Here is a 22,092-nt window from a genome sequence, read left to right as displayed (position 1 = left end):
TTCAAAAATTAAATAGCAGCCATGGGAAAAGCCTTGTTGACATTCTTCCAATATTTGTTTCAAGTTTACTCGGCATTAGGTTGGTATACCATTTATTATTTCCTTGAGACATTGCTGTTTTCTAAATATGGGTGGTTTGTTATCGTACGTAGCATGTCGTTATGTTATATGAATGAACTATAGTCCGCTTGGAAGAAAATCTCATTCTCATAGGACTGATGGGCAGATTCGCCGCATCGATTCATCTTTCTTTCTTTCTGTTTGAATGTCGCCGCGAATTGCTCAGGGAAGCTACTTTAGACCGTTGATTTTTCAGCTTTACATCAATGACGTGTATTTGTGCTAAAAACTCCATCACTGGAGATTCCAAAATATTTCATCTCATCTGCGCAATTGAGAATTGCACATTTATGCACCATCAACCGTGATCGAGTTCTCACGAAATACTTACGTTGTTTCTCTTTACAATTTCCATTTAAGAAAACGAAGTTGAAAAGAGAAATAACGGCCGAAATTAAAAAGACACATTGGGTGGTACAAATGGGAGATTCGAGTGTACTAGACATTTTTTCTCACATTCGATTACGTTGTAGATATGGTTGCGGCCGAGACTGGGACTGCGACCTGGTGTGAAAAAAGCGCAGACTCAATGAAGAAAACCGGTTCATAACAGAGAAACCATGACAAATCAAGCGTTTTACATGGCATCCCAGGATACCAGGACAGTTAGTTAAAAACCAGGACGTATGGTCACCTTAACGTTTTTCAGCAACTTGTAATTTCAAGAATTTGCGTATCTCAAAAGCAGCCCAGGGGCACTTTCAATGGCCACTTGCTTTTTTGCTGAATTTAAATACTTATTCTAGTAATTCGAACCATTCCTTTGTCATGGTATTGTTTTGTATAGGACTCATAAACTCATATCTCCAGCTCGAGAATTCCGGAACAAAACAATTCAAAGGAAAACTGAGGATAATAAGACAAGTTATTCACTGTCAGACTCGCTTCAGGTGACTTTCTCCGGGTCTTCTCTTCCCACCTATAACCTCCTGGATAAGGATCGTCTACCTGAACGCATGTTTGTTCCGCGGGTAATGAACTGCAGCAATTGCAAGCAGCTGGGCCACAGAAACTGAAAAGTATGTTTACTGCGGGGGCCCTTCGCATCATCGTAAACTATGCCCCGCGTACCAGCAGCGCGGGGATAAAATTAGGCGCTCCCTTAAGGAACGCTCGAAGCGCTCTTATGCAGAAATTCTAAAGAATGCTTCGCCATCTCAACCCTTCCAAAAATTCCTTTGCTCTTTTGGCTGGCGTTGAGTAAGAATCTGACGACCCACAAGAGGGAACATCTTTTGTTAACCCTAGACTACCTCGTAAGGGCACCCTGTCGTCCCCTCAGAGTGCGCCAGCTACAATCAATAAATCCAACGGAAGTGATGTACTAAAGCCGAAGCAATTTGCTCCAGGACTTGGAAATTTTAATTCTAACAAGGAGTATCCACCACTTCCAGGGACACCAAAAACCCCAAGTGTCACCTTTTTTCAAACTCAGTCCAGTAACAGACTAATGAAATTTTCTGATATAAAGGACCCAGTTTTCACAGTTTTCAATGTTACTGATCCCCTTAAATGCATTCTCATACATTTTTTCCCTATAGTGCAAACATTTTTGAAACAGTTGACTGCTAAATGGCTCCTCCTTGCAGCGATCGTATCCTTCGATGGCTAAGTTATCAAACGAGGTCACTGATTCGATCACTGTCCTACAGTGGAATTGCAGAAGAATCCTCCCGAAAATCGATTCGTTCAAATTTTTACTAAACCATTTAAAATGTGATGTTTTCGCATTATGTGAAACTTGGTTAACTTCCAATATAAATATCAACTTCCACGACTATAATATAATTCGTGTGGATCGAGAAAACCCTTACGGAGGAGTACTTTTGGGGATTAAAAAGTACTATTCTTTCAACCGAATTAACCTCCCTTCGACACCAGGCATTGAAATTGTCGCTTGTCAAGTTTTAATCAAAGGTAAAGACCTTTGCATTGCTTCCATCTACATTCCTCCTAGAGTCTCGGTAGGGCACCGAACGCTTTGTAATATCACGGAATCCTTACCGGCACCGCGGCTAGTTCTAGGAGACTTTAACTCGCACGGTACGGTATGGGGCTGTCTTCATTATGATAATAGAAAAACATTAATCCAAGATCTTTGCGACAATTTCAACACGACCATCTTAAACACGGGAGAAATGACGCGGATTTCTACACCACTAGCACGAGCATAGATTTATCACTATGCTCGAAATCACTACAGTTAGATTGCATGTGGAAGGTGATCCCTGATCCCCACGGTAGTGATCATTTGCCTATCGTAAATTTAATTGCTAACGATTCAAGACCATCAGAAACGTGAAATATTCAAACCGCTGGATATTCGCTTTCGCCAAGAAAACGTACCGCGCCGCGTCTACTAACGATCCCGCGAACGAAACACCTTTTTCGATGGTGGAGTTCTCACTTACTCTCTTGTCAAGCAACAATAACGCCCCAGGGTTAGACAGAATCAAATGCAACTTGCTGAAAAATCTGCCTGACACTGCAAAAAGGCGCTTGTTGATCTTATTTAACAAGTTTCTTGAGGGTAACATTGTCCCTCATGACTGGAGGCAAGTGAAGGTTATCGCCATCCAAAAATCAGGAAAAAACCAGCCTCCGACCACAACCCGTATTGACCGATTGCAATGCTGTTTTGTATCCGGAAGTTATTCTAGAAAATGATCTTGTTTCGTCTCGACAATTCGGTCGAAGCAAATGGGTTGCTGTCAGATACACAATTTGGCTTCCGCAAAGGCAATGGGACGAACGATTGCCTTGCATTGCTTTCTACAGAAATCCAAATGGCCTATGCTAACAAAGAGCAGATGGCACCAGTCTTCTTGTTTTTTGGGGGCTTTTGACTCAGTTTCTATCAACTTTCTGTCAGAGAACCTGCACCAGCATGGTCTTTCACCTGTTTGAATGACTTTTTGCTAAACCTGTTGTCTGAAAAGCACATGCACACAACATCGCGCTTCGCGCTTTAGGGTGTTTCTGTTTCCGCTCCGTTGCGAGCATATACTTCATCAAACTGGAGAGAATCCAGGATCGTTGCTTGCGCATAGCCTTAGGTTGCATGAACTCGACCCAGACGGTGAGTCTCGAAGTGCTGGCGGGCGTTCTACCGGTGAAAAATTGATTCTGGGAACTCTCATATCGATTGCTCATCCGATGCGACATTCTGAACTCGTTGGTGGTTGAAAACTTCGAGAAGCTCGTCGAGCTTTATTCTCAAACCCGATTTATGTCCTTGCACTTCGATGCTCTGTGCTATCATTAATCATTCTTCGTATAATACCAATCGTGTCCCTTTCCTAGATACTTCTGATTCTACTGTATTCCTCGACACATCCATGAAGGAAGAAATTCGTGGAATCCCGGACCATATACGCCCGCAAGTGATCCCCAATATATTTTATAATAAATTCCGAGAAGTCGACTTTAACAAAACGATCTACACTGACGGATCAATTCTCGATAGGCTTCGGTATCTTCAATAATTCATTCGCTTCATTCAAGCTCAATGATCCCGCTTCAGTTTACGTCGCAGAGTTAGCTGCAATTCAGTACACCCTTGGGATTATTGACACTCTACCCACAGACAACCTCAGCTCTATCGAGGCTCTTCGTGCGATGATGCCTAAAAAGCAACACCCATATTTCCTGGGGAAGATACGGGAGTCCTTGTGTACGTTATCTGAAAAATCTTATTAGATTACCTTTGTTTGGATCCCCTCTCATTGCTCTATCCCGGGCAACGAAAAGGCCGACTCTTTAGCAAAGGTGGGCGCATTAGATGGTGACATATACGAAAGACCAATCTGCTTCAACGAATTTTTCTGTATTTGTCGTCAGAGGACACTCAACAGTTGGCAAACCTCGTGGAGCAATGGTGAACTTGAACGATGGCTACATTCCATTATCCCAAAGGTATCAACGAAGCATTGGTTCAGGGGGATGGATGTGGGTCGGGATATTATTCGTATAATGTCCCGGCTTATGTCCAACCACTACACGTTGGATGCATATTTGCGGAAGAGTCTGTGCGCTTGGGACGAGGGCTATCACGACATCGAGCATGTTGTCTGGGTATGAGCCGGGTATTGTGACGCCAGGTCTCAGTTAAAGGATTCCTTTCGGGGCCGAGGTAGACTACCCAACAGTTCGTGATATGCTGGCAAATCTCTCCTATTGCCCTTATTTATATTTTCCCTTATCTATATTTTCATAAAAACTATAAATATCACAATTTAGTCCCTCTCTTATTTCTTCTTATTTCTCATTTTAAGAAGTTCCTTGTCCTTGTGAAGCCGATCAGCACCAAAGTGCCACTATGTGACCGCCGGCGCGCTTGCCACGAAATTCGAAGCGAGCGTGATCCGATTCTCCACAGGTCCGATGAATCCCTCCCATCAACCCGGGTCTTGACGTCCGGCTAACCTGAGGCTCTAAGTATGTCGCTGATCACCTGTTTGCCTGAAAGTGGCAAGTTTGGTCTTCTTTACCTGTCCCTATGTCCGCCTACTCCATTCTGTCCCTGATTTAACTCCTGCAGCACCGATGTTGGAAATAAACCAAACCATTATGTATTCCTAGTTTTAAGAGATCTGTATTTTTGTCATAAAAAAACTATTCTTTCCCATCTTGTATATCGAGTTGTATTCCTAGTTTTAAGATTGTTGTTAAATTTCTCATAAAACTTGTTCCCATTCTCATATATCAAACTGAATTCCTAGTCTTAAGATTGCTGTACATTTTTTTTCGTAAAAAAACTTATGTTCCCTCATTTGTATATTTAACTGGATTCCTAGTTTTAAGATAGCTGCAAAAAAATTTAAACAAACTATTGTATCCCACTGTTGTATATAGCATTGAATTTCTAGTTTTAAGATAGCTGTAAAAAATTTCTTCTTTTTTAAAAAAATATTTCAACATTGTAACCTCCTAGTTTTAAGATATCCAAAATATAAAAACAAAAGAATTTGGCACGCCAAGCTAATGCATTTGTGACTATCAAATAAACGAACTGAATAAAAAAGCCTATTACGGGAGCTATATGCTATATAGCTCTTTGGTTATCAACTGCTTATAAAATTTGCAAGAAATATTCAAATTTATAAAGTCTCACTATAAGCATGTGAATTGGTGCCAGGCATTTTACAGTTTACAGACGCAAGTTTCTTGTTAGAGCATTAGCATAAGCTTCCACAGCATGGTAATAGTTTGAGAAAGTCGTATATTTCCAGGTTGTTATACATATGTGAATCCTCCACCTCAGTATTGGTACCACTGCAATTTTCTAAACGATTTCCTTCCTATTTGCGAATTTTTGAACACCTGGTGAAAGCGGCAAGTTCAAGTTATTCTTTCCAAAAGTAAATAACATAATTTTCACGGACACACATCAATTCATCATCATTAAAATCAGAGCTCAGTCAGCACTTGCCAAGCAACAAACAACACCACGTTGGGAGTATAATTGCACACCTCCATCTACCCTGATCGGTCCGGTTAATCTTTCAATAACCTTTAACGATATGATTATGCCCCCTAGACCTACATTCAACGCGGCACAGGATGATGGGGATCTATATGGCAATTTACACTACGTTTAGCAGTGTGCTGCAAAGGTGCAATTAAACGAGTAATTTCTCGACTCTGCACCGCTTTGAGTCTCTACGATGAATTTTTCGAGGAATATCTCTCCCTTCGAAAATATTTTAGATCGATAATTTCATGTAGCATGTAGCGAAAGTATGCTCATTTCGAATGTTTGTTTACATTTGTAAATCGGTTCGGTTGTGACAGTGGTTTGTTAGTGGTTCAGATCCGGCGGCTTTACAATGGAACATAATTGTCATTTCTTGTCGAGTCATTAACACGCCGACGACGTTTGGGTCCCAGCGAGTCTCTATCGTAGCCTAGGGTGAACGGTAACACCGCAAACCACACCATATTCTGTGAGCTGGGTACATGCATGCAGTCGACGTACACAGGGGAGCAGCTAGGGTCTAATCTTGGTCAAAATTATTTATTTGCTGCTATTTGTGTTGTAATGCCTTAATATGAAATAAAAATACACAATAACTAATTCTGGATACAATTTGGTATCTATTAACCTGCACTTGGCAGATGATCTGTGTGAATAAAGATGTTTATCCGGTTACATCGCCAGATGATTAGCGGTAAAGGTACATTGTTCCATTGTTTCAACAATTCTTTAACAAATTTTGACATTCCTTTAATGTTACTACGACATGCGGTATACGTGTAGAAGAAAATATAATTAAATAAAACCTCAAAAACTTTTGATTTTCGGTTTTGACCAGGAATTTGTTCTAATACCCCTCTATGCAACGATTCTATTACCAGCATTAAATAAAGTAATTTTCTTTTTAGCTCGGTTCGGACGGAGGTTCATAAAGACTCAGTGCAAATGAACGTGGAGCACGCGAGAGGTTAGGCGACATACATAAATATTGATTATTATGCAAATTAATTGCCGCGTGTTGATCTAGAGTGAGGTGGTGAATTAGGATATCATTAGGAGTGAAGTATGAAAGTATGTTGATTGTTTTTCGGCTCTTTGATGTGAGTTCGGATCATTGCTCATTAGTAGCGATTGAGTTTAAATGACTTGTGAGTGAGAACAAAGTATGCTATTGATTTTGGAAATGTCTCAATTACAATACAAGTTTCTACGATGTAAGTCTTTTTTGTTAACAGGAGGAGCACTGGTATGTTGCAATTTTGCGACAGCGTCTGATTTCTAGCATGCATGACATCTTGTCCAACTATCAAATCGAGTAAAAGAAAAACTATCCGCGGACTCTAAAATAAATTAACTGACCTGCGACGAAAATCATAACAGAAAAAATCCGATTTTATCAGTTCCCGATACAGGCCATATTCGAATATCCGTAGTCTCGATTATCCGTAGAGTCGATTATCCGTAACTCGATTATACGTAGAAAATGACTCGATTATCCGTATTTCGAAAAAATTGTTTCAATTGTCCACATATTATTTTTTCTAAAGCTACATTACAGATCTATAATTGTATTTGATACCAACTACAGTTTCTGAAAGAATAAATATTTTCTAAAAAATTATGAAATCTTCATAGAAATACCGAAATTTTATATAATTAGCATAAAAATTTGAATTCGATGCAATGAGTTATATATTTTTGTACACCAATCGATTACAATCGATACTAGCTACAATTTTTGGAAAATCTTCACAAAAATACGTGAAAATACAGAAATTTCGCATTTTTTACAAAAAAAACCTTTTTTTTCTATCCCAATATTTATATACAAAAATCGATAGAAATTGATATCAACTACATTTCCTAGTAGCACAAAGTTTTAATCTCTTAAAAATTACAATAATTTGGAAAAATAAAGAGATTTCATTTGATCAACAAATATTTCTATTCAAAGCGGTGTGCTCTAAAATTTTATGCACCTAATCGCTTGGCTACAAACTACATTTTCTGTAGAGTCCTGTGATTTTCTCTGTAATTTTTAGAATGAATGCAATGACCGATTTTATTAGCCCCATTATGTATTTTGGACTGACGAAATCTGAACATATTGGTTTCAGATTGTTTGGGACTATCTAAGGTATGAAATAAAACTCTAAAATACTCTTCGGAATCAGTATACTATCGCAACAGTTTGAAAAAAGATTGAAACTTTTTAAATATTTTAAGAACATCGACATTTTGAATTCTTAACACACTCACACAATGGATTTCGCTTTAATTCCATTGTGTAACATAGGGGAATTAAATCAGAAGACCTTGTTTTAAATGTGGCTGACAAAATCAGGCCAAAAAGCTGACAAACTCTGTTGTAGTAAAATTCGGAAGCGGACAAACACGAAGACTAATAAAATAGGATCTTCACTGTAGTCAGTACTTTGCACCGCCCTGAAAAGAACAGCGCTAATATAATTCTTTGCGAAGTAGATGCCCTGAACAGCCTTTAACTGACTCGGTAGAACGCCGAACAATGGACAAATGAAGATCCTGGATGATGTTTCCACCAAGCAAACAAGAAAAAAAAGTTTACTGTGACGATGTATAACCTACTGATTCATTTAATGTTTGAACAAACAAATTTATAGCTAAAATATCCAAGAACCAAGATTCAGCTAGTTTCTTATTGGCTCGCTAAACAATATCTCTAGAGCGCACGATGACGATGATGATAGGGGAGACCGGGGCTAGTTGGTGGTGTTTTCAGTTTTCAATTTTTATCGCGTTGATGTAGGTAGATCTTGCAAAATAGAACACGCGGCATGAAAGAGCAGACTGTTGGTAACATTTCTGATTTTTTTAAAGTGTTTGATGCATTGTCTCCATTTTAGAGAAAAAAATATGGGACGCGGAAAACCCTTAAATTTACCGCGGCCCGGGGTAAGTTGGCGGTATGTGAGTATACGCCAAAAACTAAGCAATCAAATGGAGATTCAATCACTTCAAGGGCCCTTTTGGAACGTGCTGAATGTCGAGAAAACTGTATATTAACCGACATTCGCTATTGTATTTCAGTTTCAATATCCCGGCATTTTGACTTTGACGCGTACTCCCTATTCAAAAGCAAAGTTTCGAAATTCTTCATGCAATTGGCCGGAATAAATGTCTCCTACATTGGCGAAATACACAAGAAAAAGATATTCTTACTTTGGAGTGAATTCCAGGAAGAAATTTTTTTGATGACTTTTTTGCACTGTAAACAGTACTTGCCCCGCGTGCAGCACCGCTAATTCACCCCAACCGCATATTTTATTAAAAACCATTTAAAAAATAACTTTTGTTTGTGGATAGATGTAATATCTATACGGATACTGAAAGCTCTTTTCACGCGCTATCGAAAAATATAATCATTCGGGAAATATACTGAAAATCACCATAAATAACGCAAAGTATTTAAAATTTAGAAAATTTACTTGGTATTCCCTGAGCCACAAACGGTTGCCAAATTCGTGGCTGCTGTTCAAGCAATAATGACAACCGCGAAAACCGCGTCAAGTACCACAAACTCAACAGCTAATTCTAGCAACGAGGTAGCTACTAGCAATGACGGAGGGTTCACGATCGTGACCCGAAAGGGAAAGAAGTTAGGAACAACACCTGATCGCGAACATCAAGGCAGTAACCCCGATGATGACCCGGACATGTGCGAAGACGACGAAGATACAAATGACCCCCATGATATAGTTGACGTAAATGTAAGGATTTCCCCGACATGAAAATGGATCTCCGCGCGCAATGGCAAGTCGCGCGTACGGGATCGATCTTAGCATTAATTGTTTATTATTTTTATTGTTTACATCATGTAAATATATAATATATATAAAATTTACATCATGTAAATATATAAAAGGCTCCGTGAAGCTAACGCATTGAGCCGTGCCAAATAAACGAATTCAAAAAAAAACACAATATCATCCACAACTTCCATCAAACAAATCGTTTTGCAACAAAACCACATTGAATAACGGGTTTCACATAACTTGAGGTACACAAGAAGAGGCGGCGCTATATGTCTAATAGAAACAGAGAAAAAGGGATTCCGCCAACTTACCCCAACTGCCAACTATCATCGGGCTCCCCTACTGCTGCTGATTGAACAACGCACGCTTCTTGATGTCGTGCGCATAAAAAGTTGTGCACTTTTGATATTCGTAACGTGTGCAAAATTCATCCCCCTAAGAAATTCATGTTTCCAATCGTCCAATGCTGGTTCTTTGTTGGAACAACGTTGGGCGACACCCAGCAGACCGTTCAGCAGGCGTCCATTACTGGACTTGTGTTGGATGGTTTTGAAACAAATTTTTGGGCTTCTCAGTGGAATATAGCGTGTAGCTTCTCTTTTAGAGGATTCCCAAAGTTATGTTGTTGTATACAAATCAGTGCAGTGGTGCGTAATCTCAAAATCAGTTGTTACTTCTGTCTGAATTTACCGAAACCAGTATTAACTATTGACTGAAGTTTCACGCAGAGAATTTAGTTTTATATGTCTTGATTATTAAACCAAAAATAAATATGTTAATCCAAATTAATCGAACACAATACTTTAAAATAAAATTTGTTGGCTAAATAACTTATCACATGTTCTACTTTCACTTTATAGAATATAAAGTGGTCGATATTCGTCTATAAGTCAAACATTAATGCATGTACCATAAGTCAAACATTGATGCATGTACCTTAGATACTGTTTTTCAACATATAACAAATATATTTCATGAAGAAAAAAATAACATTTTTTTTTGATTCGATTATCCGAAACGAAATTTTTCTGCACCCTACGGATAATCGAATATGGCCTGTCTTTTATCCGTTGTTTGGCCCGACCAAATTCGTGATAATCCTTTCTTGGCTACAGACTCTTCACAAACTGACCAAAAGCATTGCATCATAAATAGAGCACCCCCATATGGTATATTTTGTGCTTGAATCATGTTCGCTAGTGCACAATCTTACAAAAAACCAACTGCTTGTTAAATGTGATAAACTTGTCACTAAATCAAAGTTTGCCTTATCTACATGATTGACTAACAACCATAGGTAAAACTCGTAGCTTGTCTTCAAATGTTTCTATTCCGCTCGCTGCTCAACTTCGCGCAGTTAGGCTGTCTCTAGTTATTTTTATGTTGCGCTGATTAATTCATCAACTTGTGTAGGGGAAGTTTGCCTAGTTGGTATGAAGGACGCCCTCTGGGTAGAAATAAAATTGTGTCAACAATACAGTTTTCTTACTATCAGTTTAAAGACATTTATCATACCTATCATGCAAGTTGTTTGTGATCCCAGCGAAAACAAAATGGAAGGTGTTTGACGTGAGGAACTGCGTACTTATTTGCCAAAAATATGAGTTTTAATTGTTTTGCGTTTTGTTTTCAATGAGAACCAACCACAGACCTACCAGACATGACACTGAGAATAGTTTACTAAAATAAGCGATGGGTCGGTAGCTTTCGGAAATCTTTGAATTATTTCATCTGTTTGACACATCGGTCAATATGATGTTGCCTAGAAATGATTATCTTTAATCCACAAGAGTGATGTGCGTAATTTGATCATTCCGTGACGTCAAATTAAGCGGTCATCTTCAGAGATTTGTCGTCCGGCCACTTCCCGGCGGTGCTACAGCCGAAACATTCTAACATCAGAATCAGTGAAACTAGCATCGCGCCAACTGGGAGGCGTTTCAGTGACGTATCAACAAGAACACAAACGTCGATCTACTACTGTGGATATCTACACGGTGCTCGAATGAGCTATCGTGATTGCCTGAGACAGGGCGGTACCCGCGCTACAAAATCAGTTGAGCAGCTCTCTCCAAATTGATAACATTACGAAAAAAACGGAATACGGAGGCAACATCAGAGAACTGGTGTCCGGGATAAATTTTCAGTTCTCTATCAAGGGTTATCCAGGTGAGAATTCTCGACCATTCGTAACAGGAATTATCATAAACAACTTCAGCAAACCTTCGTCAACTTCCTTCCGTTTCCAAATGCTACCGACCCATCAGCTTGCTCTCCGCCTTTTTCAAGCTGTTTGAGAAATCAATCCAACGCCGAATACATTTTTCGCTAATGAGCATGCATGTTTTCCTTGAGAATCAGTTTAGGTATCGATTTATATTTATTTGCTTTTAAAAATATTAAAAACTTTTCGATTATTTGCGGTAAAAAACGCGGACCGGTGAAAAAAAAAATCTAATTTTGGACAATATAATCACATTTCATATATACACCTAGCTTTGTAGTTATATTTTGCCATGATTATAACTTTCCTAAAGTACCATTACAATATATCGAAAGCAGAGGTCTTAAGCATATATAGAAGCTATAAATTTTACAAGAATCTAAAACAATTTTGTATATGAACTTAGATGCGTTTTTGCAACTGTTTTTAGTGGTATTCATGCATTCATTCATAAATAGGCTATGTACCTATTAGCTGATTCACAGTAGGATTGGCTGAATGGAAATGATCGAACGTAAATAATAAATTTTCGTTGTGCTTTCCATCGATTCGCGTATATTTATTCCTTAGAAGGTTTTTGTCTTTGCACAATGAAAGCACAGATCACTATCATGCAGGCTACGCATGCAACCGCTAACAAATTTGATATACCCACCTATACATTCGTCTCAAACATTGCACTCAAGCGAACGGTGTTCAGTTGTACAATGCTCGAATAACGCAGCTGTGTGTACTCACACACATGTCCGTACACGAATGGAAGATACGCACAAAGCAAAATGAGTCAACGCTGATGATGATGGGTAGAGCGAAAGAGACAACTAGCACCATGATGCAATGTCAACCGTTTTTACACATGGAGCTCGACTGTACAAGCAATTTTGTGTACGAATAATTATGTCCGATATTCAACATAAAAGTGTGCTGGAAACGAGCACAACACGAAAGAAAGCATAGTGTTTGAACGGACAAGCTCAGTCGCGTGTTGGACGGCACTGGATAGCGTACCTCCACAGCCAGTGTAACGAATCTTTTCACTCAGCTACACTGGCTGTAAAAACACGCAGCGCTGTGATCTGCTCCGCCCGCCGTTCTATAGGCAACTGAGCTTTCCCGGCTAAATCCGTCCTTTAAATAAATTTAAATCGATGATGACGTCATTCATAGAAGAATTGTGCGCTAGGTACATCAATCTGTCGTCCCAGACTTGGGAAGCGCTACATTTTGTGCCATGATATCAACTATCTTTGGGTTTATCTATTGGAATCTGTTCTATTTCGGGGCGATATGCGCAAAAATGAAAATTTATCGTGAGATAGGGTAATTTGGGGAGAGATGCCGCACATTTCTAAAAATCGATCCTGCATCAAAGTAAACCATTCAATAATTGATGAAATCATTTTTATCAATTGCGACAAGTTTCTAGGAAACTGTGAAATGGCTTTGTCATGAAAAAAATCATCAAATTTCCACGAGTATTTTACAAAAAAGGTCATTGCGGGATAGATGCCGCATGTGCGGGTGAGACGCCGCACCGTAGTCACAAACTGAAAATTGGGAGCAAAAGTATTTTTTAGTTCTCTTCACTTTTCTTAAGGGGATACTACCATTTCTGGAAACATTTTTTTATTCGACATTTTAAAAATATTCATCTTTCGCAACCTTGTGTGAAGGTTAAGTTGGAGTAACTTAATTATGAGTACTATTTATCTATATATTTGTGCGAGCGATATACATATATCTATGTGCTAGTAGCGGTTCCTTAAAATCAGTGTTTGGTTGTTTCTCTTAACAATGAATTTATATAACTTAGGTTTGTTCTTAAAAGATTCATTTTGAAATAGCATCAATTCTCTAAATTTTCGTTTTTATCCCAATATTGACATCACTACAAATCAATGCGTTCATGAAAATTAGTGCCTGAAACTTTAAAGACTAAACCGAAGTAACTAATACTTAGATACATATCACCCGTTCAAATATATAGATAAATAGATTAATTATCCTATATGTCACTATGTTAGGTCCGTTAGTTTGTGGATGTACCTTATTAAGAACCTATACCTGACGCAAATGATCATTTAATGGCATTCCGAGGTGAAAAAAATACATTTTAGCTACGCATCCTCCCCCATCGAGTGCGGCATCTCACCCGCAATTTTGATGCGGCATCTCTCCCAATTTTAGGGGAAAGATGCCGCACGACGACATTTTCCTCTGAAATTATGGATGACCGTGCTCATGATCAGAATGCCTTCTAAAAGGTCCCAGCTATTCAACCGATTCATTATTTACTAAAAAACGAACAATTTAAAAAAAACCAAATTTAAATGAGGTGCTAAAAAATTTTCGGCACCGCGCGATGCAACTGGACACACATAATCATTAATACAATTTTCTAAAAAAAAATATTTACATCTCCAGTATTGCAATTCTTCGAAAGACAAACTCACAATACCGTATTACCGTTTAAAAGTAACCCTATATACGAGATATAGAGAGTGCGGCATCTCACCTGACGCGACATCTCTTCCGAAATTACTCTAGTTGAATTATAAGCGTTTAAAACCTGAACACTTTTCGTTACATACCGTTTTTGGTGAATTTGCAAAGTGCACCCTAATATCGAAAACAAAGACGTAGTCCTACGCCAAAATCTGTCCGTTTGAATCATTCGTCGCTCGCATTTCAAACGAGCAACATCATGACTATAAAGTCCAGACGGTACAAGTGGTCGACGCTATGGATTTTCGGTCGGGGTGGCATGACCTCGCATAAAATTAAACCGTGTACGTATATTTAGGATGCCAGACTGTCCGTTCCTTACAGTCACGATGTTGCTCGTTTGGCATGCGAGCAGCGTTGCCGAGTATTTTGAATCCAAATCTTGCATCTTCCAAAAAATCTGGAAAATCTGGCATGCGACAGCTAGTCATGAAAGAACATCCATGATTAAATAGTTCTGTATCCAGATAAATTAGAAAATTATATCTTACCAAAGCCACAATTGTTTACTGATATTCAGTGAAATATTCTCCAATTGGATCATTAAGCCATATGCTTTCGATTTTTTCCGATGCAGCTGACATTAAAGATACGTAATCGAACTTTTTCCACTTTTTTGTACGCAAAACCACATTTTTTTTGCGAAATCGGATTATCACGACCATATCTTTCATTGAACTACCTCAATTCCTATGCTTTTTCTCGGAAAACTCAAAAATGCTGACCCGTGTGGCTAAATTCACTGTCAAGGAAGATCGATAGTGTGAAATGAGGACGTGTTTACATTTTTTTTAAATCAACCAAAAATCATTCTGAAGTTTTAAAGGTTGAACATATATATCGTTATACTTAGAAAGATGAGCTCTATCAGTTTATGAAATAAAAGGATAATTTTATTCTTCATTTAATGACCCAATTTTGAACTAACAAACGTCTCTTTTCTTTTTCTTAAGATCATGGCAAAATGTGGAAAAAAGACATTCGGTTTAAGAATTCAGTTACATGACTTTAATAAAAGTCTAAACGTCTGCTGTCTGTTATAGAACGATCAAATTTTGAGAAAACCGTGGAAAACTCTCTTCAGAACTTTCATAATTATGGGCCTCTTTCGTTTCAAGAACCAGTTTTTCAAAATTTTATCACTAGTCGTATTGATGTTCTCCGATTTTGATTTAAAATCTCTCTAACTCTAGTGTAACTTGATGAAATCTTATTCTGTTTAGCTTTTCTGGAAGGACTTTGGGTGGGGTTTAAAATAGGACATATCGTTTTTGATATGTAATCGATTCATTAGAAAGCATTCATATTTTACCTTGAAAAAAATGACAATTTCGAGAAAGTTATAGCTCTTTGCAACAACTTAATTGAGGGTAGATTTGTATGGATGAATTTTAGATTAAACTTAGGACTATAAGCATATGGTAATAACTTTTTGGGGTGTTTTGTCGTGACTAACGACTTACCTTTCAATATAGGGGCCCCTTTTCAAAATTTCGGAAGAAAAATGATGTAAGATTTTGAACGCTTATATCTTTTGTTGTACTGAATGGATTTAATCAATTTCTTCGGCATTTTGTCGAAAATATTTGTACCAATGTTGTATTAAATTTTGGAATATGTAGGACATTCATTATCAACGGAAACATAGTGTTTTGAATAATCTTTCGAAAACGACTCGGAAAAGTGAAAATTTTCAGCCCATCCCGCACACAGCCGTCAATATTGTGCAGCAACCGAACAATAAAATAATGAAAAGTTTATATATAGGTCCACTACATGTTTGTTCCTATGATTATTCGTATTGGGTTGCTTGACGAGAGCAGTTGGTGGGGGAAAGCCGGCATATTAGTTTTGGTTATGCCATTAGAAGCCGGACGGAAAGGAAAGGCCCATATGCACGCCACGAGAACGAGCGAGAAAGCGATAGTAGTGAATATTAGCGAAAGCGTTACGTACAATTTGAACCTTAATAACTTTTCTTCTACTAAACGGATTGCCAATCTTGTTTCATAAATCGGAAGGAAAACGTTCAACGCTTGCTACCGATACGTTGTTTGCTATATAAAATTTGTTTAAATAGTTCAAAAACTACTTTAAATGAGAATCAACATTAATGATAAAACCTATAAATAGGGGTGTCGCAGCTTTTCTCAAAGCCAGACGTGTGTAAGACGCAGTGCATAACAGACGTGCGTGGTCGTGAGAAGCTGCATCGGACGACCAATCAAATTGGCTACCACCGGAGAGAGGAAAAACGGTGGTGGCGGTGAGAAGGCCAAAAAGCCAAAGGCTAAGAAACGCAGTCACTGAAAAGGCGGTAGTAACTGCCACTAAAAATGCTACCAAAACATCGAAGGCTGCAAAGCGTACTCATTCGGTGTGAGCTACGAAAGGGGAAAGATCGTATGGATGTACGCAGTAAAAACAATCGTCGGCAAGGTTTGAATTGTTTCAAAAGATTCCCGTCTTGTATCAACATAGTTATCTACAAACCGTCCTTATTAGGACGAATGCAAAATGGAAAAAGAATTTAATTAGAAAGTTTCTTTTATTAACCAGTATTAAGTTTGCGCTTGGTAATTCTGTATTTTTACCAGTGAATCATGAGAAAATGTTTTTCTAATCTACAAATCCGAAGGTTTTTGCAAATCCTTCCAAGAAAATCAGTGAATGTGGCAACTCTGCCACTAAGCGAAAGCTACACCAAAACGAATGATGAAAATATTTTCATTTATCGAACAAAAGGACGGCCTTCCATCTGCATTGTAAAGTCTATAAATAGGAACACCATGATGAAAACTGTGCTCATTCGGTGTGAGCTGCGAAAGGGGAAAGATGTATGTACGCAGTAAAAACAATCGTCGGCAAGGTTTGAATTGTTTTAAAAGATTCCTGTCTTGTATCAACATAGACAAACTGTCCTTATCAGGACGAAGGCAAAATGGAAAAAGAATTTAATTAGAAAGTTTCTTTTATTAACTAGTATTAAGTTTGCGCTTGGTAATTCTGTACTTTTACCAGTGAATCATGAGAAAATGTTTTTCTAATCTACAAACTCGAAGGTTTTTGCAAATCCTTCCAAGAAAATCAGTGAATGTGGCAACTCTGCTACTAAGCGAAAGCTACACCAAAACGAATGATGAAAATATTTTCATTTATCGAACAAAAGGACGGCCTTCCATCTGCATTGTAAAGTCTATAAATAGGAACACCATGATGAAAACTGTGCTCATTCGGTGTGAGCTGCGAAAGGGGAAAGATGTATGTACGCAGTAAAAACAATCGTCGGCAAGGTTTGAATTGTTTTAAAAGATTCCCGTCTTGTATCAACATAGACAAACCGGCCTTATCAGGACGAAGGCAAAATGGAAAAAGAATTAAATTAGAAAGTTTCTTTTATTAACTAGTATTAAGTTTGCGCTTGATAATTCTGTACTTTTACCTGTGAATCGTAAGAAAATGTTTTTCTAATCTACAAACCCGAAGGTTTTTGCAAATCCTTCCAAGAAAATCAGTGAATGTGGCAACTCTGCCACTAAGCGAAAGCTACACCAAAACGAATGATGAAAATATTTTCATTTATCGAACAAAAGGACGGCCTTCCATCTGCATTGTAAAGTCTATAAATAGGAACACCATGATGAAAACTGTGCTCATTCGGTGTGAGCTGCGAAAGGGGAAAGATGTATGTACGCAGTAAAAACAATCGTCAGCAAGGTTTGAATTGTTTTAAAAGATTCCCGTCTTGTATCAACATAGACAAACATAGAATTTAATTAGAAAGTTTCTTTTATTAACTAGTATTAAGTTTGCGCTTGGTAATTCTGTACTTTTACCAGTGAATCATGAGAAAATGTTTTTCTAATCTACAAACTCGAAGGTTTTTGCAAATCCTTCCAAGAAAATCAGTGAATGTGGCAACTCTGCTACTAAGCGAAAGCTACACCAAAACGAATGATGAAAATATTTTCATTTATCGAACAAAAGGACGGCCTTCCATCTGCATTGTAAAGTCTATAAATAGGAACACCATGATGAAAACTGTGCTCATTCGGTGTGAGCTGCGAAAGGGGAAAGATGTATGTACGCAGTAAAAACAATCGTCGGCAAGGTTTGAATTGTTTTAAAAGATTCCCGTCTTGTATCAACATAGACAAACCGGCCTTATCAGGACGAAGGCAAAATGGAAAAAGAATTTAATTAGAAAGTTTCTTTTTTAACTAGTATTAAGTTTGCGCTTGGTAATTCTGTACTTTTACCTGTGAATCGTAAGAAAATGTTTTTCTAATCTACAAACCCGAAGGTTTTTGCAAATCCTTCCAAGAAAATCAGTGAATGTGGCAACTCTGCCACTAAGCGAAAGCTACACCAAAACGAATGATGAAAATATTTTCATTTATCGAACAAAAGGACGGCCTTCCATCTGCATTGTAAAGTCTATAAATAGGAACACCTTGATGCGAAGCGTACTCATTCGGTGTGAGCTGCGAAAGGGGAAAGATGTATGTACGCAGTAAAAACAATCGTCGGTAAGGTTTTAATTGTTTTAAAAGATTTCCGTCTTGTATCAACATAGTTATCTACAAACCGTCCTTATTAGGACGAATGTAAAATGGAAAAAGAATTTAATTAGAAAGTTTCTTTTATTAACTAGTATTAAGTTTGCGCTTGGTAATTCTGTACTTTTACCAGTGAATCATAAGAAAATGTTTTTCTAATCTACAAACTCGAAGGTTTTTGCAAATCCTTCCAAGAAAATCAGTGAATGTCGCAACTCTGCCACTAAGCGAAAGCTACACCAAAACGAATGATGAAAAGATGGGTTGGTGATGTATATGACATAACAGGGGTGTCGTGACCACACTTCGAAGTTATTTCAAATCTTGCAAAGCATAAATTGACGTAATTTCAATGATTGTTCCTTTATGAATGAAATGACAAATTTTCAGGTCAACGCGGCAATAACTTTGCAATTTATAGAACAATTTTATATTTTTAGTTATCATATATTAACTGTCATCTCTTCCAAACAACTTAACCCTCTGCTGCCAACCCCGTGGTTTTGCAGGGTTAAGGAGAATCATTGTAAAATGTCCAATACATGATTTTATGTTGTTACCTCCACTAAAACCACTTCAGAACACTCCCACCTGTCATACATGCACATTGTCTGCTTGTTGAAATCATTATATGAAATTATTGACCTGTATTCAATACGGAGAACTCGGTAATAAAATTGTTTTGCTGAATATACTAACGAACGGGATCCCCAGGAAAATTTCACTGAGCCCGGTGAATCGAACTTAATGCGTAAAATTTAGCCATTTGAAAGAGATACAAGCAGAATTTTAAGAATATGATCATCGCGGTTATGTCCCGGACATTACCCGCTCCTAGTTTTTTGCTAAGTGTGTTCATTTCTGTACGAAAAAGATTCCGATGGTTGTTTCGAGAGATTTTAACATTGATATTTCAAAGCAAGAAAATTGTTCATTTCATGAATGAATGTCTCAACCAGCTTAGAATCCAGCGCATCCCCTATCAACGCAGACGCCAACAATAAAGGTTCTTTTCAAAACCACCATAATTATTATAAAGAATAACTTGAAACATTCCCACATATTTCATTGAGTATCATTCGATTTGAATTACAAGTCAAACGAGTAGTCACGACACTCCGGTTATGTCCTAGACATTACCCACCCATCTTTTTGTTATTAGCGAATTATTACAATTTTTCAGATTCTTCCTGTCTTCAAAATATATTGTAATTTGCATCCAATTCAAAATTCTATCAATTTTCAATGTATCGATTACAAATCATTTTATTTTAACCTCTACCAAAGCTTTTTTTTTTTCAGAAAAACTAAATTGAATTAGATTTCATCAAGTTAAATTGCAGTTAGAGAGATTTTAAAATTTCAAAGTAGGATTCTAATATTTGACAGAAGTCTCTCCGACATATGCACAAACAAACGCTGAAATTTTCATCGAAATCGGAGCACCTTAATACGACCTCTCGAACTAAGGGGTGCCACCTTTTGAAAAACTGGCTCTTAAGACGGGCTTATGGCTGTTTTGTAGAATAATGAGCCTATGGACACACAGGTTTCCTATTTCGGATAGACGTGATGCGTTTTTATCAAATTCTTCTGTAGGTATTTCTGAAGCACTGGCGGACTGAACTGAATTTACGCCTACCGAATAGTGGGTGTTAGCGATTTTTGTGGGCGAGGAGATTGAGTTATTTTAGAGCAGGTTCAGTGTTGATTTGTTCTCGAAATTTTGCGAAACTAATCCATAGTGATTCTTGGTAGTCAACCCAAAGAGTAGTGCCATCCTACCAAGCTAAAGTACTGATTGATTTTTATTGCTATGAAAGGTTTTTAAGCAATAGTATTTTACATTAATCGAATTCCTTAGGGTATATTCAGCAGCGTCGTGTTTAGTATAGCACTTCAAAAGTGGAATTGGAAAGGAAACGATCACATCCCCAGCAGAGGGATTTGAATTATTATTTTGAACAGTTTTACTTCGAACTTTAAAACTAGTGTACGCTGCCGTTCTCTCTGTTGTATCATATGAAACACGTTTAAAACTTTGTTTTGAATGTATAGAGTTCTTAGCACATATACTCAGGTTCGAAAGATTGGGGAAAATAATTTTGAGTCAAATAACGGCACGTTCTGGAGTGGTTTAGTTTTAGATTCTGACAGTTCTGTAACATAAAACTAAAAAAAATTAAAACTAGAACTTACTTTTCCCAGCAGTAGCTTGAGCAGGTGTTCTTTTTAGTTTAAAAAGCTTAAAGTACTTGCATAGTCTAGAACACTAACCGCGATGATATTGTTTCCGACTAAAAAAATAATAATCCCAAGAGCCTTACCTGGAGATTCCGATGACAACTTACAGTACAAGCTAGAAGGGAAACACTTAAGTGTATTCTACTTCATTGTGGTTATATCTCTGATATTACCCACCCATCTTTTTTGTTTCGATTATAGAGAGGTTATTCGCCGCCTCGGGTTAGAAAAATCTTTTTAGAAAAATCTCTAAACCAATGCGCGGAGTTGGGAATCGGGCCCAGGTAGTTGCTTAGTTGCGTAAAGGTTTGCTAGTTTCCAAAATCATGACTCCATCAAATAAGCTGATGGAGCAGCTTCTATGCAAAGCTGACATAGATGACGGTACCCACTGGGATGAATTTAATAACACATACTATTTAGATGTTAATGAACCATTTGATAGCGTTGATGTTAATTCATGTTTGTCTCTTCAAGGTACATTTAAAAATCTAACAAAAATTTGAATATTGCAAGATACATATATGAACTGCGTTTACGTTCCTTAAGGAGGACCCGAATAGAAATATACAGTGACAAAACCATGATTTTCACTGTGACATTACAGTAATTTTACAATAATTTACAGTAAGTTTTAGTATTATGCTACAATACAAAAACAAACTTTAACGTTTTTACAGTAAATTTCAATGTAAAATAGACTTTTACAGTGAAAAAGGGGGGTGGTTATGTATCTTAACATTAAAAAAATCAATTTTTCTCCACACATTTTTTTCTCGAAAACAGTAAAATTTAATGTGAATGCACTGTATCAGTTCTTTGCTGAACAGTGAAACAGTGAATAACTATAATATTTATTCATACTTAGTTGCGTTTCGGCTTCGCCTCATCAGAAACCGACTCTAACTTATTGTCGGAATAGATTAGCGCCGGCTTGACTGGCGTGATGTCCCGTTCGAGCAGAAGTTCTGTTTATGCCGATGAGACACAGTGAAGCCGAAACTTGTCATGGATTAGAAGGCCTATGCGAAAGCACTATGCTATATTTCACCCTAAGGAGGAAAATTTGGTAAAAACCAAAATTTCTCACTAGGGTGAAAATTTGTTGGTAAAACTAGTCTTTGTACAGGAGGGCACAAATCCTTTTTTCATACTTAGTTGCGTTTCGGC

The 22,092-nt window shown here is 37.7% G+C and overlaps 2 protein-coding genes across 6 annotated transcripts in view; one reads left to right on the top strand and one right to left on the bottom strand.

The window, feature by feature from the left end:
- LOC131688769 (uncharacterized) overlaps positions 1 to 22,092 on the bottom strand; it is a 104,936-nt gene that overhangs the window by 6,000 nt on the left and 76,844 nt on the right. The window lies entirely within an intron of this gene.
- Positions 6,622 to 22,092, top strand: part of LOC131688768 (pickpocket protein 28-like) — a 179,839-nt gene continuing 164,368 nt past the window's right edge. Inside the window, exons 1-2 of the mRNA XM_058973278.1 lie at positions 6,622 to 6,667; positions 6,832 to 6,911. Of these exons, the coding sequence (XP_058829261.1) occupies positions 6,662 to 6,667; positions 6,832 to 6,911 (86 nt within the window). The 5' untranslated portion in view covers positions 6,622 to 6,661. The remainder of the gene's footprint in view (positions 6,668 to 6,831; positions 6,912 to 22,092) is intronic.

This window comes from Topomyia yanbarensis, chromosome 3, assembly GCF_030247195.1.
Source record: "Topomyia yanbarensis strain Yona2022 chromosome 3, ASM3024719v1, whole genome shotgun sequence".
Taxonomy (NCBI): domain Eukaryota; kingdom Metazoa; phylum Arthropoda; class Insecta; order Diptera; family Culicidae; genus Topomyia; species Topomyia yanbarensis.
This window is presented reverse-complemented; position numbering and strand designations above follow the sequence as displayed.